At 40.7% G+C, this 25,826-nt stretch overlaps 1 protein-coding gene across 4 annotated transcripts in view; it reads right to left on the bottom strand.

Annotated features, from left to right (window-relative positions):
- Nucleotides 1-25,826, bottom strand: part of ATP10B (ATPase phospholipid transporting 10B (putative)) — a 330,927-nt gene that overhangs the window by 59,553 nt on the left and 245,548 nt on the right. For 3 of the 4 annotated variants that reach the window (XR_008300518.1, XM_053226788.1, XM_053226793.1), the window contains 3 exons: nt 9,939-10,024; nt 5,733-5,839; nt 2,186-2,317 (listed from right to left, as the gene is read on the bottom strand). Coding sequence is in view for 3 of the 4 variants with exons in the window: in XM_053226788.1 (XP_053082763.1) it covers nt 2,186-2,317; nt 5,733-5,839; nt 9,939-10,024 (325 nt within the window). In the remaining variant the exon portion in view is untranslated. Of the gene's footprint in view, nt 1-2,185; nt 2,318-5,732; nt 5,840-9,938; nt 10,025-11,826; nt 13,052-25,826 lie in introns of those variants that run through there. The other variant, XM_053226801.1, reaches the window with a different exon arrangement.

Below are 25,826 nucleotides of genomic sequence, written 5' to 3'. Positions count from 1 at the left end.
AGCTTTCACAGCAAGGGCTGTGCTTTAATTAGGCGCCACCAGAGGCCTGTCACTGTGTATGAGTCTTGATTCTCAGCATACAATTCTGCCCCTTCCTGTTACTTTCTCAATTTATTTATTATTTTGGGCCATCTGCCAAGTAGATTCTGTTTGCCTATACCTTATCTCACTGTGTGACCTTTTAATCATTAACTTCCTTTCTCTGGAGACACAGTGAGATGATCTCAAATGTCCTCTCCAGCTCGGACATTCCCTGAAAAGCCTTTTCTGAAGCAGAGGCAACAGTTCCTGCAGTGTCTCTGAGGGCATGAGGTGGCCACATGGGGATGGTTTTGTTTGCCTGCTTCCCTGGCCCTCCAGGTGTCCTCCTTCCAGCTATGGGTGACACTCACCTGGAGTGCCATTAGACACAACTGGGAAGCGTATTAGTTAAAAACTGCAGGCTACTCACAAGGCTAAATCCCATTGTCCTCACCATGGTGGCACACAAAATCTCTCTGAGCTCTAGGAGGTCTTAGCCTTTTAGTCATGATTTTCCAAGAACTGCAATGGGCACAATTTCCAACCAAGGCAAATAAAGAGCAAATACAATTGCTGCCCACTGTTTTGGGGTCAACGGCGGGGGGGGGGTCTGGAGCCAGCACATAAGTGTTTCCTTTTGAATGTCCCTCGTTCTTTTGGGGAGGGTTCCTTTAGGGTCTTGAGGGCCATTCTTAGAGAAAGCGGGCAACAGCAAATGTCCTCTTTGCCCTCTGAGAATCAACTTTAAATGGCTGAGATTACCAATGTCTATACCTCCTGCAGCTTTCCACACTCAGCATTTGTAGAACTTGGTCACAGCCTGGTTCTAATCAGGTCTCCATGGTTGGCTTTGCTCTTGCCACACCTAACAGTCAAATGCTTCTCTGCATAAAATGATTCTTCTTCCTATCTCTGTGCTTTGCTTGTGCTGTTTCCAGGGCTAAGAGTGACTTCTCTCTTTTTAAAGCTTCCTGCCCATTCTGCCTCTACCACCTACCTCCTGTGATGAACACCTACTGCATTCAGGAATCAGCTCTGTCTACCTCCTCCAGGAAGACTTCCTCTCCTGATGCTCTCATATTACCAATAGTAGGGTGAATAATAGCCTCCCCAGAAGCCCACATCCTAATTCCCCAGCCCCATCAATGTATCTTTTTTTTTGGTTTATTTGTTTATTTTGAGAGAGACAGAGAGAGAGAGCAAGCAGAGGAGGGGCAAAGAGAGAGGGAGACAGAGAATCCCACAGGCTCTGCATCATTAGTACAGAGCCCAATGCGGGGCTGGAACCCACAAAGCATGAGATCATAACCTGAACCAAAATCAAGATTCAGACACGTAACCCACTGAGCCACCCAGGTGCCCCTCAATATGCTATCTTATATGGCAAAAGGGGCTTTGCATATGTGATTTAAGTTAAAGGTCTTGAGATGGGGAAGAGTATCCTTGATTATCCAGATGGGCCCAAAGATGTAGTTACAAATGTCCTTATAAAAAAGAAGACAAGAGAGATATTACTATAGAAAAAGGAGAAGGACATGTAAGCTGAGATTGGAGTAATGCACTTTGAAGAAGGAGAAAGGAATCACTAGAAGCTCAAAAAGACAAGGGACAGATTCTTCCCTCATAGCCTCCAGAAGGGGTAAGCCCTGCTGACACCCTGACCTTAATTCAGTGAAATTAATTTTGCATTTCTGACCTCCAGTGCTATAACAAACAAATGTTGTTTTAAACTGCTAAGTTTGTGTTGTGGTTTTATAGGAACAATAGAAAACTAATACAGTACTCCTCTGCAGTCTTCAATGTGTAGGACAAATTGTTATCAATCCTGTTCACAATTGGACTCCTTCCTGATAAACTATGAGCTCTTTGAGGACCAGTCCTGATACTGATACATCTTTTTATTCTTTTATTCTGAGAGAGTGCCTAGGTTTAATTAGTATTTCTCAGAGAAATAAACAACAGATGATATTCCTAATATTTAGATTATATAGGCATGTAGATTTTCACATTTTATTCAATTGATATCCTATTCAAATACATGATAGGACTTATTTTTTATTAGTTCTTTTTTGTAGATGAGGAAATCGAGGCTCAGAGAGCTGAAACAACTTGCCTAAAGAAACAGAAGATTATTGTGGTCTTGTTCTTTCCGAACATTCCATACCTACAGCTCCGACAAGGCACATGAGGAAGAGGAGCCCAATGCAGAAGAAGATGTCTGTGTTCATGCGCTGCTCTATCTTGCTGCGTTTGTATCGTGGGCCATTGTTGTTCAGCATGGCTTTTGTCTCATGGCCTTTGGAAGAAAATGAGGTAGTAAGTCCTTTAGCTTCTGTTTTTCTCTGGCCTGGATCATGTCTTTACCTCTTCCAAGAGCTTATAATAGAAAAGAGGCTTCATCCTCTAACCTAAATATTTTCTGCCTCAGGGAGATTGCTGAGAACAGCTGTAGAGGCCTTACACAATTTGTTACCACTGTTTTACTGAGCATCCCCTACACACCAGACGCTGTGGTATGTGCTGACAGAGCTACTATGTACAGGTTGTATACTGCACAACTCTAGAAACACCCCTCATTTTTTAACTTGTCATAGATTCATAGGTTTATTAGGATAAATTTATGCAAATGACAGAAAGCTCTCTGGAGGAAGGGCTATTTTTTTTCTAATTTGCACAAAGGCACTGTTACGGGCTAATGGTAGGATACAAGGATGAGACAGATGACTCACATTTTGGTGAAAATACACAAGAAAACAAATAAATAATTATAGCCAGTAATAAGTCCCATGAAATAAGCAATGGGCTGGTAAATAAGAGATGGTGTTAGAGAACATGGTCAGGGAAGGCTTCTCAGAGGAGGTGACATATAAGGGAAACCTTAAGGGAGAAAGAAGAGTTGGGAGAATAGTTTTTTAGGCTCGGGAACAGTACATGCCAAGGCCCTGTGACAGGACAGTGTCTGAGGCCAGTAGTTTTCTATGTGCTTCTTAGCCTAAGGTGTTGGTTTCACTTGTGCAAGAGTAGTAATGGCCTCCACCCCAGCATTAGCCTTGAGCTGCTCCATGCCTATCTTGGAGTTCTGCATAAAATTTTGTTCAAAGAGAGGACAACAAATTTGAAACGTACCAATCTCATCTAAGTCACCCTTGTTCCAGTTGGAAACTGGGGACCAATTAGTAGAAGGGACTTGCCCAAAGGAAATAAGCCATAACATCAGAGCCATACTGAGAACCCAGGATTCTGATTCCCATTCTCTTTCTCCTTCCATCAATCCATGTTACCCAGGCCATACAGCTAAGAGCTGAGAGCCAAACTGAGACTTTGTCTTTAGACAGTCCTTTGGGGCTGCTAAACTTAACCACCATGCTGTATTCCTCAGCAAATTAAAAAACACCACATATTTGCTGTGCAAAATTAAAGAAAACCAATACATCAGCTCCAGCAGTGAATGGCTTTAATGCTGTTTAGCTGGTTGCCTGGTGGATTTAAAGTGGCAGCAAAACAGTAGGAGTGAGCAAACTCTGGGCTTATTAACCAGACTCCAGTCCCTGTAGTTGTGGGGGGATTTCCATAGCACAATGAGCACAGGATGACTGCGCTGAAGGCACTGTGGCCTTCCTACCTTCAGGCTCACCCCATGTAAGGGGTCCTCAGAGCACCCTTTCCACCCATCTTGCTTCTCACCTTCTGAGATTCCTCTGTTCTCCTGGAAAACATTGGGTTCACAGGGGAGGTAGCATGGTATAATGGTTGGAATGTGGTCTCTAGAATCAGGGCTTGGACCTGCCGATACTTGACATTAGGTTATAAGGAATTAATCTCAGGAGATAAATGACCTTGGGTGAATTAATCCCTTTGTACCTCAATTCCTCATTTTCAGAATGAGAGATAATAGTTGTGGGTATGTTGGGGTAGGAGAGTGAATTAATATACACAAAGTACACAAATTACATCCTTAAACACAGTAGGGGCTCAAGTGTTTGGCGTGAGGAGCAAACACCTCTACATTGTATCTCTTTCTTCTGGAAGGCTCACTTTGGCCTTTTTTGTCTCTGACGTGTTTCTATTTTTTCCATCCCTATAATCAGAGGAGAAAAGATGACTCTAGACTAGTCGTTCTCAACCAGGGGTGATTTTATCTCCCAGGGTACATGTGGCAACGTCTTGAGAAATTTTGGGTTGTCACATCTTAATGGCATCTAGATACCAGGGATTCTGCTAAACATTCCCCAGGACAGCCCCTGACCACAAAGAACAATCTAGAACAAAATTTCAATAGTGCCAAGGTGGAGAACCCCTTGCTGTAGACAATTACACTAAAAACACTTAGTACCATTTTTGCTCACAATTTTTGAGAGCCTAATATATGCCAGTCATTGTGTTAAACCCCTTTTCACAGACAATCTCATTTGAACTTTATAACCCTATAAGGTGGGAACTATTAGTCTCCTTGTGTTGAAAGCTTAACCAGCATGTTCAGGAACATGCATCCAGTGAGTGGATTTCACCCCCAGGCAGCCTGACTCCTCAGAGTCATGATTCACTCTCTTCCAACTCTGCCCCCTCATTTACTACATCCATCACCCACACAGAGTTTGCTTCTGATCAGGCAGAAAAGTGACCAGGGGTTTTTTGGAGGGGTGGACATTTGGAGGGGAGTTCATCTTAGTAGGTCCACCAGATGGCATTGAACTCCATTGCCAAAAACCCTCGAAAAGAGTTACCTGAACTGACATGCACAACCAGCCTCCACCAAGTTAGGTAAAGCTAGATATATTGGGACATTATTTTTCCTTGATCTATTTTTCTTTGACAGTCCCAAAAAGTGAATCTTAGCATCTTAAATTCCCTTCCATGCCCATCAAAAGTGGAGTTCTATGAATTCTGAAACAAATCACATCAAAGAAAATAATGAACAAGCAAAATATATCAAGACATCCTAGGGAGTCGAAGACCCAGGAAAACATGTTCTAGGATCTTCCAATGAAGGTAGACACTCAAGGGAGACTGTGTTTTCTCTGTGGAAGAAGTCTGAAGCTGTTGATATAAGAAAAGAAATTGATGGAGCCCCAATTGAATGCTGGACATGAAGTAGGAGGGATATAGCAGTCCCAAGACTGCACCCTAAGACTTCAGATTCATTGTGAATGTTATCTTTTTTTTCTGATTGGAAAGCAAAATCAAAGCATAAAGGAGAACTAGAGCACCTCAAAATGAATAAAGATAATAATAAATGCATAACTGTATATGCAACAATTAAAACCCACTGAGAATTCAGTTTGTTAAGACACAGTGTTGGGTGCTTTTCCTATGTTGGGTCATTTTATCCTCATGAGTATGCTATGAGTCTGAGCCAAATGTTCTTGCCATTGCATAGATGAGGAAACTCATCACACTTTTCACAAAAAGGTGGAGTTGTTAAGTTTGGCTCAAGATACACTCTTCTTCCTGCCTTTAGTTAGTGTTAAAACACCATTCGAGGTGAATAAGTATGAATTTCTCTTTCTGTTCAGATGAGTGGTGTTAGCTTGGAATCTAAATATATTTCTTGTGGATGGAGTGAGCTGTTAGGATTCTAGCCTCTCTTTGTTTAGCTGAGAAACGGGAAGTTTCTTGTACCACTTATAAATGTGAATTCCCACTAATGGAAGATGGATTTGGAAGACATAGAGGGGGGATGATAAGGGGAAACCACAAGATAAGTCAATGACCTGCGTAGATGACAATGCCAACAGCCACCTTGGTGTTCCTGATGGTGCAGCCTCGAAGCAGAAGACTCTCACTGCCAAAGCCGGTCCTCGACTGGTCAGGATGCTCCCTGGGGAGGAGGAAATATGGAGAGTGGTTTTGTGGCCTCTCTATGCTGTCACTGGTTAGTGTCATAAAACTAGAAGTGGTGAGTGAACTCGACCTCTCTTCTGCCTCATTTTCAGAAGAGCGGTGGACATTATTAACTTTGCGTCTAATCTTCATGTTCAAGTGCAAACTCCACTGCTCCTGGGAGTCCTGGTGGGGGCTGGACCATTACAAGGGAATTATCCATTCCTCTGGAAATCATCACTCACCCACCTTCAAGTCAGAGCTCTACTGAAAAAGCCTTGGCTGATTCAGATTTCTCACTCAAAACAATTTTTGGGACACAGTGTGGGAACTGGCTTGTGGCCCTACAAAGATTGTGCTGTGTTTCCTCAGGCAGTGTTCCCTGCTCACTCTCACCCCACAGCTGGGACCAGATGGCACAAGTTCAATGTGCAAGTCTGTCAACATCAAAGTCACCAGACAGTCCCCATTTCTCACACTGTGAGATGGCAAGGCTCTTCTTGTTTGGAGCTAAATCTCTCACACGCCTCTCTCCTGTATCACCCTCCTCTTGCTCAGTCTCTTGTGAAATAAACAGACCTCCAAGGAGGTGGATGTGGCCCTCTGTGTAGTGTATGGGAGGGAGCTCCTTAAAGCAGAGGGAGAGCTCTTTCTCTGCTCTAGCCTTAGGTGCATGGCAGTTTTCCACCTCTCACCAGAAACTTCTGAGGCCAACCAAAACCTGTTATAACTTGGGATCTGGCCCTTACTCGATCCTAATGCTCTTCCTTGGGGATATTCAGGTCATTTAAATATAACTTCCCCAAAACATTAGGAGGAACAAAAAAAAATAGTAATCTGAACCTGTAGGGCTTTTCTCTGTTTAGTTCTTAAATGCTTCATTTCTCTAGGTCCAGTTATAATTGTTTTCCATTTACAAACTCAGTTAATCGTCATGACAACCTTGTAAGATAGGTTATGTTATCATACCCACTTTATAGACAGAGAAACTGAGGCAAGCTCATAAAGCTAGTAAATGGAAGAATAGGGATTCAAGTCCACAAAGTCTGGCTCTAAAGTGCTATACTGCCACTCAATATGCCTTTTAATACCAACTATTCCTTACAGTGGTTATAAACTAAGTTTACTTACATCATTTTATTTGATTCTTGATAGCTCTGGGAAGTTAGCAGGGTGATTATCCTTCCTTGTGAAAAAGATAAAGCCCAGAGAGGGTGAGAGAATTTTCCAAGGCTGCACACCTAGTACATGGGATATCCTAGGACTCAAGAACCCAGGCCACAGATACCAGCCCTCATGCATTTTTCCAACACTAGGGTTCCCCACTAACTTGCACTGAATCACAGAGTGATTTCCATTTGCATTTTGTAAATATGAAATTTATTGTCAAATTGGTTTCCATATAACACTCAGTGCTCATCCCAACAGGTGTCCTCCTCAATGCCCATCACCAACTTTCCCCTCTCTCCCACCCCTCATCAACCCTCAGTTTATTCTCAGTTTTTAAGAGTCTCTCATGGTTTGCCTCCCTCCCTAACCTTTTTTTTTCCTTCCCCTCCCCCATGGTCTTCTGTTAAATTTCTCAGGATCCACAAAAGAGTGAAAACATATGATATCTGTCTTTCTCTGTATGACTTATTTCACTTAGCATAACACTCTCCAGTTCCATCTACGTTGCTACAAAAGGCCATATTTCATTCTTTCTCATTGCCACGTAGTATTCCATTGTGTATATAAACCACAATTTCTTTATCCATTCATCAGTTGATGGACATTTAGGCTCTTTCCATAATTTGGCTATTGTTGAAAGTGCTGCTATAAACATTGGGGTACAAGTGCCCCTGTCCATCAGCACTCCTGTATCCCTTGGGTAAATTCCTAGCAGTGCTATTTTTTGGTCATAGGGTAGACCTGTTTTTAATTTTTTGAGGAACCTCAACACGGTTTTCCACATCAGCTGCATCAGTTTGCATTCCCACCAACAGTGCAAGAGGGTTCCCGTTTCTCCACGTCCTCGCCAGCATCTATAGTCTCCTGATTTGTTCATTTTAGCCACTCTGACTGGAGTGAGGTGATATCTCAGGGTGTTTTTGATTTGTATTTCCCTGACGAGGAGTGACATTGAGCATCTTTTCATGTGCCTGTTGGCCATCTGGATGTCTTCTTTAGAGACATGTCTATTCATGTCTTCTGCCCATTTCTTCACTGGATTATTTGTTTTTTATGTCCACTTAGTTTTGAAAGAGAGAGAGAGAGAGAGAGCGTGAGCAGGGGAGGGGCAGAGAGAGGGAGACACAGAATCCAAAGCTGACATCAGGCTCTGAGCTGTCAGCATGGAGCCCAGCGTGGGGCTTGAACCCATGAACTGCAAGATCATGACCTGAGCTGAAGTCTGATACTTGACTGATTGAGCCACCCAGGTGCCCTTGATTTGCAATTCTTTTGATTCTAACAAGAGAATGTTTCACAGCTGACTTGGGATGAATCAAATCCACAAACCACAGCATGAGGGAGGGCCTCTTTGCTGGGGCAGGTGGCAAGCTCTACCTGAACAGATGTCTGCGACGAATTCTCCTCTTTGCCAGGAGCTCACGCCCTTCTCTGCCTGTCTCCATCTGTGCTGTGTGTTTGGAAATAATACGTGTTTAAGAGCTGCTTGTTATCTTGTATTGTTCTTATCCTTTCCCCTCTCATACTGCTCTTCATGACATCCCATACATGCCTGAGAAAATGTGGGTGTAGAGAAAGCACAGACATCTGCCTTCTAAGAAGTCTATTTAAGCTTCATTCCAGACTTGCTTGGTCAAGAGTTTCCCTTATCAAGCAGAGCTCTGTTCTGCACAACAAGAGGAAACACACTGGAGCTGAAAGACCTGAATTTAAGTCCTGGTGTTGTCTGGTACCTATTGTGCACCTTTGGGTCTATATGGAAAAGCCTCAGATCATCAGATTCCCTATCTGAAAAATGGAGATCATAATACTCATTTCCTTGGATGGTTGTACAGATTCAATGAGGTGATGTCCCGTGTAAGTACTCTAAAGGCTATTATAAGGGCATTTATTCACATCTGTTACCACCACTTGTTTTTGGTCTTTCTCTGCATGAAGTAGTCTGATGTGGGAGCAGAAACATAGTAAGATTCTGAGGCCAAACCAAAGTTGAGGCATAAGAATAACAACTGCAACAGTGCAGCCACCATTAACTGAGTGTTTACTCTGTGCTAGTTGTTGTGCTAAGGGCTTTTCATGTGATAACTTAATTCTTAGAAAAGTCCTATGATGTAGATCTCAGAATCTTTATTTAACAGATAGGAAAACCAAGACCCAGAGAGGTTAATTTACTCAAAGCCAAGTCTGTCAAACTAAAAAGTCCCTGTTCTTACCTGCGATGCGATACAAGCTCTTTTAGAAAACTGACCTTAATGACATCATACTAGCTTTTCCTGAGAGTGTAGTCTGATTGTTAAATTTAACCCTGCAAGATAATTAACTGCCATGCTGGCAAAAAAAAAAAGAGTAGGAAAAGTTTCCCAATTTAGGTTTCTCTAGCAGTTTAAAAAAAATTTTTTTTTAACATTTATTTATTTTTTAGACAGAGAGAGACAGAGCATGAACAGGGGAGGGGCAGAGAAAGAGGGAGACACAGAATCCGAAGCAGGCTTCAGGCTCTGAGCCATCAGCACAGAACCCGACGCGGGGCTCGAACTCACAGACCATGAGATCGTGACCTGAGCCAAAGTCGGACGCTTGACCGACCGAGCCACCCAGGCTCCCCTCTCTAGCAGTTTTTAAAATGTTTACTTATTTATTTTGAGAGGGAAAGAGAGAGAGCACGAGCAATGGAAGGGCAGAGAATCCCAAGCAGGCTCCACACTGTCAGCTCAGATCCAACTAGCAATCAATCTTACGAACCAAACTGTGAGATCATGACCTGAGCCGAAATCAAGAGTTGGACACTTAACCAACTGAGCCACCAAGGTGCCCCTAGCATTTCTTTAAGGCAAAAAGCAAGACACATCCTCAGGACCCCAATGCTTCTTTCTTTGGCCGTTTCAAGAACAAATGTTTCCAGCAGCACAGGGGCATTAGATACTTACATATAACCCTTAAACTTGTTGAGGTGGTTGTTGGGTTTCTCACACACGATGGTGTTGCAGAAACATTCGGGTTCGAACTGTACCTCCTGTGTGTGAGAGAGATCACCATGAGGTTATTAATTCAGAGGAATTCAGTTTTAATAGGATCACTAGGAGAGCTAATCACTGTTAGACACACTGCGAATAAGGTAATCCTTGCTTTGTCACACTGCAAGAGTTACAAAATGTGAGAAGAAAAGTGAAATCCTCATTAAGAAGGAGGAAGTAGGTGCAATGAAAATGCTGGAAAGTCGGATGTAGGGCAGAGGGAGGCTCCTGCCTGGCTCACATTTCTCTGGCAGTCCTGGGTTTGAGTTTCCTGACCAGCATTGTCCAACGGAGCTCACAGCGATGATGGGAGTGTCATAAGTCCTCACTACCCAATGTGGAAGCTGCTAATCATGTGTGCCTGGTGAAATGTGGAAATAGGACCAAGAAATCGATTTTGAAATTTTATTTAATTTTAATTAAAGCTAAATAGCTACATGTGGCAGGTGGCTACCACATTGGGCAGCACAGAAATAATAAAAAAGAGATTATAAATCACACCACCTAAAGGTAACCAGAATTAATATTCTTGTGTGTATAATACTTCCAGGGTTAAAATACATATATACATGTGTGTGTGTGTGTGTGTGTGTGTAAATTGTACAAAGCACATACATGTATAATGTGCACACATTTATGGATTTTGGAAGATGAGATGGTATTCATATAAACTGAAAGTTTTTACATCTTAAATTTTTTATACATCTTAACACCTGGATAGAAACCTGGTGTATGAATGCCACCATGTTCATTTAACCATTTCACTAGAGAACAGTTATATTGTCTCAATTTGTTTTTCTGTTGTAAACATGATGTGAAAACTGTAGCTAATAAACAGGCTTTGCTGTACTCTTGCTTCTTCTAGATGCTGTGATGAGGACATACTATCATTATATAAATAAAGATATATATATATTTTAGAGGGAGAGGGAAAGAGAGGGAGAGAGAGAGAGGCAGAAGGAGAGGGGGAGAAAGAATCCCAAGCAGGCTCCACACCCAGTGCAGAGCCTGATGCAGGGCTTGATCCCATGACCGTGAGATCATGACCTGAACTGAAATCAAGAGTTGGATGCTCAACCAACTGAACCAGCCAGGTGCCCCACATATTATTTATTTTTACATTTATAATTATTCTATGAAGAATACTAATCATCCTCTCTCTAGGAATGGAAAAACCATGGCTCAGTAGCGTAGGTAGGCTGCTCATAGCTGTACCAGCACTGGGATTTGAACCCAAGTGTGACTGCAGGCCCCTTGTTTTCTACTTGCACAGCATGCTGCTCCTCCCACCCAAGTAAACATTCCTATAGCTAAGTACTTCAGACACATTCTTGCCTTTTTCTCCATGATTTCTCTTTCATTAGGTTATCTAGTTGTACAATATCTTAGAGTCCAATGTTGGGGGCAAGGGACACAACTGGAGAAGAGGAGATCTTGCTTTCTATCCACGTTGGCTAATACTCCCTTCAATTCTCAAGCCTCAGTTTCCTATTCTGTAGACTGGGGCTAACACCACCTTCCCTGTCCATTTCATTTGTGTCTGGAAAGATAGAATTCATGTGGAAGGTTTTAGCAGATGTAACATGCTATATAGAAGGAAGGAGTGTTAAAGATGGGATTAGAAATGGTTTCCTGGGTAGAGCTTTCGGCATGGGGCCTGAATTTATTGCCAAAAGCTTCAAGGTACAGCTGTTCAAAGGGGCAAATTGATTAGAAGAAATGATAGCATTTTCTGGCTTCGTATAAATATACTGTCCATTGGATCTGTGGGGGCGCCAACATAAATAAACTCTCCACTCACTTGAAATAAATTACCCATCCAGGAGTTTCTAAAAATATGGTCCTTTTCTCTCCAGGTATCGATTCTTTCAGGGACGAACACTTGCCGAGTCCTGAGATGATGACAAATCACGCTGTAATTTGTCAGCTGCTTTCATGCCTCTGATTAAGCCGTGTGCTTCACTCTGAGCTATACCTCTCGGCTCATTGCAGGCTTTCTAAATCCAAACTCATTTCAGGTATGAGTGGCAGCGGGTCTCAGAGCTAATGATCCTGCTGCAGTCAGTCCACGGTGTCTGTTTAATCATACCCAGCAGATGCCAGCAATGTGAGGTTTGCGACTCTTGTCCCTCAGCTGGGGCTTCCTGGTCACCTTCCTCCTCAAGTGTCCCTTGTTCTCTTTTTCCTCTGGGAACTGGCCTTGGGTCCTCTGTCTCCCTCTATCCTGGAGAGGTGACTTCGCCCTTTCTAATTACCTTTTCCCTGGGCTTCCTACTTCCTTCCTCAAGATGGGCTGTGAAGAGGGGCATGTGGGTCTTGCTACCTTCCAAGATAACCTCTCAGGATTACTTGTTCTGAAGGACTTGCTATAGCCACTCCAGGGAGTTGCCAGGAGAACCAAGGATAGGAAGGCATGGGGGGGAACACTATACGAAACCCTATAAATCTGTCAGGGTCATTATTTTTTATTTTTAATGTTAATTTATTTATGAGAGACAGAGCATAAGCTGGGGAGGGGCAGAGAGAGAGAGAGAGAAAATATATCCAAAGCAGGCTCTAGGCTCTGAGCTGTCAGCATAGAGCCCATTGTGAGGCTTGGACTCATGAACTCTGAGATCATGATCTGGGCCCAAGGCTTAAGCAACTGAGTCACCCAGGTGTCCTGAGGGTCCTCATTTTAACCTTGGTCAGAAGTTTCTGATTCCCTTCTGATTCATTACCACACAGCTCTTTTTAGCTTGCGGATGTAGCCTACCTATCTGACATTTCTTTCCGACTCAGCCCTTTACCTGAGAAAGCCCCACTAATAAGCAAAAAGGCCTGGGGAGCCATCAGGGTCCAGGAAAAGATAAAGCCTTTCCAGAGAGGAAGGTGTATGTCTCTGCAGTTCTTCAGGCCAGACCCACCTCCTCTGAACACACACAATGTGCCAGGCACCTGTCATTAGGTTCTCACAGTAACTGGTAGATGTGCAAATGGAGACTGAAGTAAAGCAATTGTCTTGTGGCTGGTAACAGGACCATGACTGCCCCTCAAATCACTGGAATCCAAAGCTAATTACCATCATTGTTGTTGCCATGGTCAATTGGTGTTACCATCATCGATATGTTTAATCCTCTTTGTCCTCCTATTTTTACTGTTCTTGCCACAGCACTTATTGAGTGCTTGCTGTGTGCCAAGAACCAACTAAATATCTTATATACACTATTGCCTTTAAATTACACAATAATGCTATCAGGTAGGTATGATTATTATCTTTATTTTACAAGTGAAGGAATTAAGGTCAAGGAGATCCAGTGATTTTCCCAGTGACACACAGATAGCAAAATGAGAACACAGGATTTAACCATAGGACTTCTGATGTCATATGGTTTGCTCTCTTAAACCATGGTGTTATTTTGATGCACAATGGAAAGATCAGTGTTTAAGGTCTCCTCTTGGCTCCATTTCCTTTCCTATGTTCCTTTCCTACTTTTTATAATTGAAGTATCTGATATAATAAATAAATTCATATATGTGGAATTAAAAAACCAACCCCCAAAACACTGAGCTCATAGATCTAGAGAACAGATTGGAGGCTGCCAGAGATGGGGTGGGTGAAATGGGTAAAGGGGATCAAAAGATAATAAACTTTCAGTTAAAAAATAAGTCATGCAATGCAATGTATAGCAAGACTATAGTTAATAATATTGTACTGTATATTTGAAAGTTGCTAAGAGTACATCTTAAAAGATCTCATCACAAGAAAAAAAATTATAACTATGTGAGGTAATGGATGTTAACTAGACTTATTGTGATTTCACAGTATATACAAATATGAAATAATTATGTTATGTACCTAAAACTAATAAGTGACTTATATCTTAATAAAAAAATAAGCAAACCCCAATGCCTAGAAATCATCATTATTATCATGATCATGATTAGCATCATCCTTTTTAATGTGGGTCAAATAAGGAAGCATAAAAAACCTAAATTACATAATATTGTCATGATGACCTTTGATTTGCCTCTATTGAATGTTTTTGATTGTTTCTAAAAGATTTCTATGTTTTATAAAAGGTTTTTCTTATAGTCATTGGCTCACTCTCATCCTTTTTCTTAAGATCTATATAGACAGCTAGTTGGTAGGCAGGTCAAGGCATTTCTAGACCAGAGTATCTCAACTTTGGCACTATTGACATTTTGGGCTGGATAATTCTTTGACTTTTAGCAGCATTCCTGGTCTTTAAGAACTTGATACCAGTAGCACTCTCCCCTTCTGCCGGATGTGATGACCAAAAATGTTTAAGGACATTGCCCAGTGTTTCCTGCATAGAACTGAGCATTGCTTTAGAACAAATTCAGGGTAAGGAGATATAAAGTTGCCCAGATTGAGAACACCCTCTAACCTATCTGTCCATCAGGAGAGGACATGATAGGATTTTTTCTTCCTTTCTCTTCAATTGGAAAAAAAAGGTTAGGTTTTATGACTGGGGGGAGGGAGGGTCCTAATGACTTGTAATAAGAGACATCTGCATATATCACTCTATACTATATAAACTATGGAGTCTATTATATAAGCATGGTGGGGGTTTCCGTGCAATATATGTACTGTGCTAAGGTTAAAAATAAAAGGGAAATGATAATGGAAAAAAGTGAATTCCTTGTCTAAAATATAGTAGAAAATATATAGAAAAGACCACAACTAATAACCAATGCGATGTGTTATCTTTTCCAAGTATATTTGCATTTTAAAGTGGGGTACCTTCAAAGGGTAGAGGTTAAGACCCTACCTAGATAGGGGACATTCTTTTGAGGATTGTATACATACATACATACATACATACACATATACATATATTAATTTTTTAAGCACTTAAGAGGGTTTTTTTGCCACCTCCTCTGTGAAGCCCACCCAAATCTCCATAGACCCTTTCACCCCAGCCAATGAGAATTGTTCCTTTTTATGTGCTTCCACACCACACTGCTCATGACTCCATTTAACACTTACATATCTGAATCTATGCTTCCTTTCATAGCCTGCTAGCTTCATCTGGGACATCTCCCATAATACCTTGTGGCAACAGGCATACCACCAAGACTTGTTGAGATAAGGTTAGTACTGGAGAGGGTGATATTAGGAATGTATATATTGAAAGGTGATGGATGAAGAGATGAAAGGAAGACCTCTCTGTAAAGATCACCCAAAACAATTGGGAAAAGCCCCAGGGACAAATCTTAACTTTGATTCATGGGAATAGGACTTCTTCTTGTAAGGAAATTCTTTGGCTCAACTAATTAAAAAAAATAGATAAAGTCCTAGATCCCAACATTCCAACATGGGCCAGACTAGTCTCTTATCCATTCATTCATGTATTCAAACATTTATTGAATATCCATTATATATGAGGCATGGGGGAAAGTGAGAATCAGAAAGAAGGGAGAGTTTCTTCACTATTTTTTTTAATATTTATTTTTGAGAGAGAGTGACAGAGCATGAGCAGGGGAGGGGCAGAAAGAGAGGGAGGTACAGAATCTGAAGCAGACTCCAGGCTCTGAGCTGTCAGCAGACAGCCCAACGTGGGGCTTGAACTCATGAACCATGAGATCATGACCTGAACCAAAGTTGGATGCATAACCGACTGAGCCACCCAGGTGCCCCACCAGGGAGAGGTTTCTGACACAAATCAATTATTGCAATCATAAAATAACTCAAAACTCCCAGATTATCCCAGGTACATCAATGGCAATATGTATAACCCCTTCTTTGGGGTTAAGGTATCCTCACTGACCTACGGCTCAGAACCAACAAGCTGCATCCCCCAAGGACCACTGGGAAGGCCAAAGTTTAGCAAACAGGATGAAATACGTTCTAGTAGCCAGAATAGGCTATTTCCCCTGCACTGACCTCAACTTTTATTTTCCTAGACTTATTTTCCACTGTTCTTCACAAATGAATTTCAAGTTGATTAATAAATATGATTATATAAATGTATTAATGAGTTTTTGAAATTATTTGTAGTAGATAGTTGCTTTCTGGTTACCCACCTTCCAATCTGCTCTCTTTTCCTTAACAATCCTTTGACTTCCTTTTGAGAAATTACCTCTCCTCTGTGCTTTGTAATGTTGATGAATTCTAAGTCAGGATGCCCTTCCCATTAGACTTGCTCACTCTGGGACTTTGGCTTGAGTGCAATGACTCAAGGAAGGAAAAACAAATGAGATCATGAAGTAATTGCTTCTTCCAATACTCTCCCATTGCACTGAGATTTCCTTTTTTTGGTTCTTTTTTGGGAGCTGGGGTTTCAACTTTCCTTTGATTCTGTGAGCCAGACTGTGTGATTCTTCTTCCCTTCTACCCTACCTCCCACCACATTTTTGCAAGGATACTATTTTGCTTAAGTTAGCCAGAACTATTTCTGCTTCTTGCAAAAAGAAGTCTGATAAAAACAGTGGCCTATTCATTTGCATGGATAGATCTCCATCTTTAAAAACTAATGATTTTTATTTATTTGGTGAAATTGCAGTTCACAAATGCTGCCCCTTATTTACTTGATCTTAATCGATCTTCCCAGATTTCCTGTAGAGAGTTCAGGACAGGTTAGTCCCATTTTATTGGAAAGAAAACTGAGTGTTGATTGTACTAAGTAGCTTGCCCAAGGTCACACAGCTCATGAGCACCAAGGTTTGTCTGATTCTAAAGCTTATACATGTCCTTTCCTTGATGTAAGCATTTAATGCTATCTGCCCACAGGAAAAAAAACCCTCTGGGCCTTTTTCATGCTTATTTGCAGGTTTTCCATATTGATAATTCTCTTAAACTTCCATTGCCAAGCTCAAGTGTTAGACTTCTTAAGGACCCATGTGTCCACCACAGACAATAGCAATCTCTCCTTCCTTTGAACAGACAATTCTTAATATCCATACTACTCACTTGGAACTTGTAATATCTTACACTCTTAATAGTTAAATACCAAGCCATTTCTACAAGCCAATTGGTAGATTCAACATTGCAACTTATCTACAAATCCCTATATGCAGCAAGAAGCCATCTGTAGACAGAGTAAAAATAAGTCTCATACACATGGTTTTCCAATTTCTGCAGGGATTCTTGAGATCAGCAAATTACAAATCCAAATCCACAGCTTTTTGTTTTATTTTCATAATAATGGACAAAGGACAATTGCTTTCAGGTATGAGGGTTGGGTAGGGGTAAGGTTTTCAAAGATTTTTGATAATCACAAAGGGTCTTTAAATTAAAATAAAATAGGTACCCACAGTCTTAAATTCTTAGAGGATAAGAAGTATACTTTAGATCACTTTGAAACCCCACAACGGTCATTAGGAAATATTCAAGAAAGAGTCTGTTAGTAGAAGAGAGACAGAAGTCAGCTAAATTTTTTCCTTAAACACAGAATATACTTATTTACAGAGTTTTTACTTTGATCCAGGGACATGTGTGAAAAAGAATTGAATCCGGGATGACCAAGCTTTGGTGCAGCTCTGTCTCTGTTTCTACATGACCCTCAGGGTAGATGACTAGAAAATCAGCCCCATACTGGAGAGAGGATGGCAAAGCAAAACTAAGTCTTTGTGGAGGGCTCATGGAGGTGGAGCCAGGTTTCAGATACACGGATTACAGCCTTCCAGGGGCTACACAGGAGATACACCGCATGCAACCTTAGGAGAATACTCTTTAAATTTTCGCTTCTTTTTTAAAGCTTATTAGTTTGGAGAAAGCTCAAATCAAATGTTCTTCACTCCCTAGCTGCTGATCCAGGTGACTGAGGTTTCCTTCCTGGCATACAAATAAGCAACCCTCTGATTTCTGAGAATTCTGTCTGAAAAATAATGACAGTTACCAGCATTTGATAACCTTCCTGTCCCTGGCCAGTGGTTGAGGTTCTTTTCAAGATAACCTGCAACAGAGTGACTGGCAGTTACTTTCCTTTCTGACTCTGGGTGAGGAAATGATCTGAATATGCAATCACCTGGGTGTGTGTCCCTGCCTGCCCAAGAGATTCCCACCAAAGCACACAGACTTGGTTGCAGGGCTGTGGGCAGGAGATGCGATCTAAGGATTCCATACAGTCTTGTGTGGCCTTTTTTCAAGTGTACAAATGTTCTGATTCTTACTCAGGGCTAAGACTAAATTTAATCTCAAAATCAAGTTATGACATTTTCCAAGCTATAAGGCATGGGTTTGACATGCCAAGAAAATACTGGGAAAAGAATGATGTTTTCTGTCATTCTTAAAAGGAAACAGTTACTAATTGTTCGTGGGACTGTTTATTAATAAATGTCTTTGTGATTCCCTGTTAGAGTATAGAGTCACAGCCTCTCTCTCATTTACAGTTGAACACTATAGCACCTGGCACAGAGGATATATTCAAGGACCCACTGGTGAATCAGTGAGTGAATACATGATACCTGAAATATGGACATCTGCCACCAAGTGGGCAGTGCTGCCTTAACAGAATACAGTGTTAAATTGGCAAATTTTTTCTGCATCCGTTTTTCTTGCTGTGGATAACTGAGACCAAAGAAAGTAACATGACATCCAATATTTTGTACCTCATATTTTTGTCAAAGAAGATCACAAAAAAGACAGTATGAATTCTGGTTTGAGAAACTTCAATATTAAGTTAGTCACAGAAGAGATGACCATAATGTGTCACCTCTCACGAACAACAACAAAATATCCTAGCACAGATCTAATCAGATACTAGTTGGGTAAATGAATTTATTGACTAAAACACAGTGAGGTAGGCACTACTGCTGAGAGTGATAAGTCTATGGAAGCACAGAGGAAGGAGAGATTCACTCTGGGTACATTGCAGAGGATGTTGTGGAGGCAGAGAGAAGGCAGATAGGGAAGGAAGGTTTTGTAAGCAGGAATACCACTAGGGGCATGGGAGAAAGACAGACAACCTCAGGCCTCTCTCCTTAAGGATAGAGGAACTTGGTCAACAGTAAGTTGGGTGTATATAGCATAATTATATAATGGATATTTATTGCTGAGCCGCTCAGAACTCTCCTGCACCTAGACCAATTTCCACCATACAGTTGAAGCAGAGGATGCCTTTCCCTCTGGCCTGAGTTAATTGGTCTAGGGGTGGGTACATAATACCAGCCAGACCAACCTGTGTCTCTTTCCCAGTCCCTCTCAAGAGGTGAAGCTGTGAGTGTAGGTCTGTTTGTGAGAGATGAAAGCCAAATACAGAGAGAAACACAGACAAAAAAATGAGCATTGCACTGATGGATTCCAAATTTCTGGTTGACATGACCCTAAGGCCCAATTCACCTTGTTTTCTTTCAATAAAGTCTCTGTCTAAGCTATTTTGAATTGGGGTTCTGTCACATGCAGTCAAGAGTCTTGACTAATCCTTATACTAGATTGGTATGGTTCTCCTTTGAGGCATCAAATATTTCCCACATTGGGCTGAAATACTCAGTTATCCTTAGTGGTTAAGACTGTGAAGACCACTATCAAAATGTAAATATGTTATCATGGGGTAGGGAGACAGTGGGGAAGAAGAAAACTTGAAGCTATCATCTATTAACACCTTTAGATGATCATATCTTTCATATAACCTAGCATAGCTTCCTCATAAGGCCCTAAAGGGACAAAAATTAAAAAAAGACTTTTTGAAAATGTTTTCTAACATTTATTTGTTGTTGAGAGACAGAGTGAGACAGAGCACAAGCAGGGGAGGGGCGGAGAGAGAGGGAGACACAGAATCTGAAGGAGGCTCCAGGCTCTGAGTTGTCAGTACAGAACTGGAAGCAGGGATCTAACCCATGAACCATGAGGCCATGACCTGAGCCAAAGTCAGACGTTCAACCAACTGAGCCTCCCAGGCACCCCTAAAAAAGACTTTTTAATAGAAGTTTTCAAATAGTGCTAAACACTGGGAAGGAGAAGGGATCTCCCATGTTTGTGGTGTGTGTGTGTGTGTGTGTGTGTGTGTGTGTGTGTGTGCATGCCTACGCACGCGCTCATGCCTTAGAAGACCTCTGGAGGGGAGAATCACCAAAAAAAGGTCAGAGGACTGCAAAAAATAAAAGTAAGTTTTTTTTAGGGTTGTGTCCATCATGGTCTCATTATTATCATTGCAAATAATTGTATAGTTTCATTATTTTCATATTTGTGAAATTGTATTTATTTGAGAAATAAAATAAACATGTAAAGGGATCTAAGAATTACTTTAGCAAAGGGAAAAATAATCAGGTACATCCAAATTGCCTTCCAAGTTTGGCATAATCCTGCATTAGCTGAGGAATCTTTGATAAGATTTAATCTTTTAGAAATTGTTTCCCCATCTTGAAATTATTCCTAATTCTTCCCTTTCTACTTCTAAGGATTGTTTGTGTCAAATATCAAACTACAGTATACTTTGTACTACAGAGGCTAATTGACTGTCTAATGTGGGAGAAGGACTTACATATTTAATATTGGTGCGGTTGTGTAAAGACCTCTAGTCCTGAATTTCAAGTACCAACATAAATCCTCATCTATTTAATCTTTAAAAAGTTCTAGTTCTGTCCATTTAATGGCACAGAAATAATGATCAATCCAATACCAATATGTACCTTCAACATGTACTTATTGTGATTTCTAAACACCATTTTCTCTTAAAAGGGACTAGATCTATTGAAGACTATTGAGGTCATGAAAAAGAGCTCAGGAGCCAATGTGAAGAAGGTCCCACTGGCTAAAAATGGGGCAATCAATAAAGATAACAAACGCACTGATTTGACACACATCAAATATGTTTAAATCCATGAGTGCATATTGATAGTAAAATAGACAAACTCATTGGTCACCTGTGCAGGATGGTAGGGAATCAATTCATGCAACAGCGACATATCCACTCACAAACACAAATCTAACCTGAATCAGATTTAGGCACTAGCTCTAACTGCCAATTTACAGAAATACAATGAACAGGGAGACATGTTAAATGACATAACTGGGAGACAATGCGATCAGCAAAATCCAGACTATGGGAAATTTCATAGAACAAACAATCTTATTTATTCAGCAACAAGAACTAAATATACAAGAAAAACAAACAAACAAAAAAAGAAAGATGAATAGGGAACCTATCGAATAAAAGAGAGGTTAAGCTTATCTAAGTGTTTAGACTTATTTGGATTCTGCTTTTTTTTAAAAAATGTTTTTATTTATTTTTGAGAGACAGAGAGAGCAAAAGTGGGGCAGGGGCAGAGAGATGATGGGGGACAGAGGATCCTAAGCAGACCCTGTGCTGAAAGCAGAGAGCTTGATGTGGGGCTCAAACTCATGAACCATGAGATCATGATCTGAGCTGAAGTTGGATGCTTAACTGACTGAGCCACCCATGCACCTCTAGACTTGTTTGGATTCTGGTTCAAATAAACTGGAAGATATTGAACACTGAATTGAAAGTTGATATCAAGGAATTAATGCTAATATTTTAGGAATGATAATGGTATAGGGGCATTTTTAAGAAATCCTATCCTTGAGAGATAGATATTAAAATGTTTGCCAGTAAAATGTTGCAACATTGAAGATTTGCTTTGAAATAAATTGCAGAATGAGGAGGGTGAGACTATTGATAAAACAAGATTGATTATGAGTTGATTATTGAAATCAGGTGATGGGCACATTAGAAACTTATATTATCCTCCCTACTTTTGGATATGCTTGAAAATTTTCATAATAAAGAGTTAAAATAAGATAATCCTGAGTTTAAGTCCAAGCTTAGTCCACTGCTAGCAGGGTTACTTAACTCATCTGTCAAATGGCGATAATCAAAGTGCTTATCTCACAGGGTTATTTATGGGGAGTATAAAGAGATAATAGGTATAAAACACTTAGGAGAACTGCCTATGGCACACAGTATATGTTTAATCAACCTATCTGTTGATATTATTTATTATCATCATATATCATCATGTAGATTTTATATTAAAGGGATACTAGAAAATTTGATCTCTGCTCAACATTTAAGCAGTGGATAATAGGTAGAAGGGCTATCGTTCTTTTTTTTTTTAAATTAATTTATTTATTTTGAGAGAGAGAGTGTGTGTGAGTGGAGGAGGGCCAGAGAGAGAGAGAGAGAGAGAGAGAGAGAGAGAGAGAGAGAATCCCAAGCGGGCTTCATGCTGTCAGCAGTGTGGAGCCCCAACGTGGGTCTTGAAATCATGAATCACAAGATCATGACCTGAGCTGAAATCAAGAGTTGGACGCGTAACCAACTGAGCCACCCAGGGGCCCTGAAAGACCCCTTAGGGTCTTTCTTAAGGAAACTTGGAACAGCCTGTCAGGGGCAGGTTCCATTATAAAATCCACCAGGAAAGAGACTTTTTCTCTGGTTGTCAGGGCAGGCAGAGTTGAGAGAACATCTACCTTTTGCTTCATTCCAGGTGCATCATCAGTGAACCACGAGGATGATAAATAAATAACTCATTTACCCTATCTCAATCTTTTGGCAAAGTGCTCTGCTGCCTAAGTATGTTAAAGTCAGTGTACACATTCACTGCAGAGGATCCAAGCTACAATGGTTCTTCGTAATTGAGAAAATGGTTTAAAATCACTAATCATCATGGAATGCAAGCTAGTTAAAAAGGAGAGTCAATTAAAAATCTTTAATTTGGGCAATAAACAGATAAGCACAGTTATTACATTAATCATTGATGCCCTTGGCCACTGCTTTCAAACTTTACTGTGCACAGGAATCACCTGGGGATCTTGTTAAATTGCAAATTCCAATTGAATTGGGGCAGGGCCTGAAATTCTGCATTTCTAACAAGCTTCCAATTGATGCTGAAGAGGTTAGTCCATATATCATACTTGCTGTAGCAAGCACTTGTTTAGTACTGGGAAATGATCTGACACAAGTTTTAGTAGGACTTAGGATTCAGTGACTTGGATAAGATATACCCAGAAATATGTTTGATCTGAAATACTAACTGGAAGAATTCATTTCTGACTCTTTGGCTTTGGTAATTTACATCTACCAAAATAAATGTCACATACTCCTTTTCAGGCATTAAATTCCCAGTACTCATCTAGGAAATCCTTTTAAAGAAGAGATTTCAGGTATCAGAATGTCACCAAAGAGAAAATGGTACAATTTAATTCTCTAATAAAGTCCTCTGACCTGCTCAGCAGACCTTAGCATAAGACTAATTTTGGATCCCTTCCCTTTCCTCAGCAATGGGATGTGGGATAAATACTGCAAGAATAGGTCAATAATTTTGTGAATTCCAAGATCACCCAGCATGATAAAAGTCTGAATTGAAAAAACAATTGGCCTCATCCAAGTTGAATTCTGAGAAAAAGAATTTGAAAGCAACTCTTTGGGGGGCGCCTGGGTGGCTCAGTCGGTTGAACGGTTGAACGGCTGGCTTCAGCTTGGGTCATGATCTTACGGTTTGTGAGTTCGGTTTGTGAGTTCGAGCCCCGCGTCGGGCTCTGTGCTGACAGCTTGGAGCCTGTTTCGGATTCTGTGTCTCCCTCTCTCTCTGCTCCTCCTCCACTCATTCTCTGTCTGTCTCTCTCTCAAAAATAAATAAACATTAAAAAATATTATAAAAAAAAGCAACTCTTTGGAAACCTTGAGAATGATGTCTCATGTCACAGGAGAAAATTACTTTTGAGAAGCTCTTTTATGTTTATAATTTCATTGGAACCTGTCTGGGTAAGTGGAGAATGAATTGCCTAAGTCATGAAGATTGTTAACTTCTCTGTTACTGCTCACCTGCTTTGATCATGTGTGCTTCACAATCCAGGTTAATTTTCCCCCCAAATTTTCATGGGAATGCTAGAATTATTGTCTTGAAGAACAGTTCTGAAAACTCAGGGTTAAAGTTTAAAAGATCTGTTGCCTGCAGATCTTCTCAGAGACCTTACTATGTTGATGTATGCTGGACCCTCTAAGAGAGGTCGACAGGACACAGATTTTTCCATCCAGATTTGACCATGAACCTTGTTTTTCAACGTTTATTTATTTTTGGGACAGAGAGAGACAGAGCATGAACGGGGGAGGGGCAGAGAGAGAGGGAGACACAGAATCGGAAACAGGCTCCAGGCTCTGAGCCATCAGCCCAAAGCCTGACGCGGGGTTCGAACTCACAGACCGTGAGATCGTGACCTGGCTGAAGTCGGACGCTTAACCGACTGCGCCAACCAGGCGCCCCTGAACCTTGTTTTTCAACAACTCTCTCTTGAGATAAGCATTTGGCAGACTTCACTTTGAGAAATGCTGATATAGGGGAGCTGGGACAAAGTTTGTCTTAGTGATTTTGAATTAACAGAATATACTAATCTCTCATCATCCACAAGATGTAAAAATGAGTGTGGGTGTAAGAATGGGGTGGAAAATTTCTAGAAATCTGTTAGTAAAAACCTTTTTGGCAAGGTGAAGTATTAACCCCTAGGGATTTAGAAGGAAAACAAACAAAAGCCATTGATACTTATTACTTAAGATATAAAATTTCCATACAAACCATATCTGTAGGTACTCAAAACCTTCTCTGAGACAATGGTAAGATATGCTATTTCTATTCCTTAGAGTTTCATCTGTAAAGGAGGACAGATATATCCATCTCACAGGGTGGTTGCAAGGACTAACAGGGACAATGCATGCAAAGAAACTAGCACATGTAAGAAGCACGGAGATGGTAGTTTTGTTTTTATTATTAAAAGTGTTTTTTGTAGGTGCCCAAGGTGACACCTGTTGTACAGGTTTTCAAGAAGGTAGTAGGTTCATGTTGAGATCATATGGGGGAGCATTTAAAACATATGCATGCTTGACCCCTACTCAGTCCTGGTGAGCCATAACTTAGTGATAATGTGGAAGGATGCATGTGTATTTTTAAAAGATTCTCTCTGTGGTAATTATGGTACATCTTGAACACCTCTAATGTATTTGGGACAAATCCCTAAATTGTGATCCCACATCTCCTGTAGTAGTCCTGGAATGTGTTCCTTGGAATAAAAGGTTTCTGTGGTTAAGTGTTTAGAAATGGTACATACTCGTACCTGTCCCCTCTCCTCCTTGGGCTTACCAAAGTACCTGAGAAGTCTGGCAGAAATATTTGAAATATTTGAAAATTTGTAACCTAATGTCTTCTGTCTTTTTGATTTTGCAAAATATATTTTTCTTGCAACTGTCATCAATGTCTGCCCAACACATTTGAGAAATGCTATAGTGTAGAGTTAGAAGAGAATTCTACCTATATTCAGAAATCTTTTTGCACTGATGACATAAGGGAGAAGCAAGATAGCAAAGAACAGCCCAGATTCCTTTTTCAGGGACCTGGATAAGCCTACTTTTATTCTTCCTACCATGTACTACTTATATGTGAAAAGAATATTAAAAATGATAAATGTGTGCTTTCAAGTAAACATCTCTGGGTAAACTCTGGGTAATAGTCAATAGGCCAGGGAGATGAGCTGCTACAAACCTTAAGAGTTGAGACTTTGGATAAACTTGGTTTTGAATCTTGTTTCAAGCACTTCCTGGCTCAGTGACCTTGGACAAGTAACTTAACTTTCCTATGCTTCATTTTCCTCAGGTGTATAGTGGGGACAATGATAGCCCTCTCTCAGTGGGGATTTGTGAGGATAAAGGAGATAATCATGCAAAGGCTCAGTAAGGACTTAATAAAAGTACGTCATCATTATAACTATTATTACAGAAATGGAAAAACACACTTAAGAAAAGTGAGGGGGAGAATGAAGGAACAAATAGAGAACGCTAAAAACCTTCAAGCTCAAATAAATCTTCTTCCCTTCACAAATGAATTTAACTTTTTTTCTTTTTTTGT

Source organism: Acinonyx jubatus, chromosome A1 (assembly GCF_027475565.1).
Source record: "Acinonyx jubatus isolate Ajub_Pintada_27869175 chromosome A1, VMU_Ajub_asm_v1.0, whole genome shotgun sequence".
NCBI classification, from domain to species: Eukaryota; Metazoa; Chordata; class Mammalia; order Carnivora; family Felidae; genus Acinonyx; species Acinonyx jubatus.
Note: the sequence above shows the minus strand (reverse complement) of the source record. Positions and strands in the feature narration are given on the sequence as shown.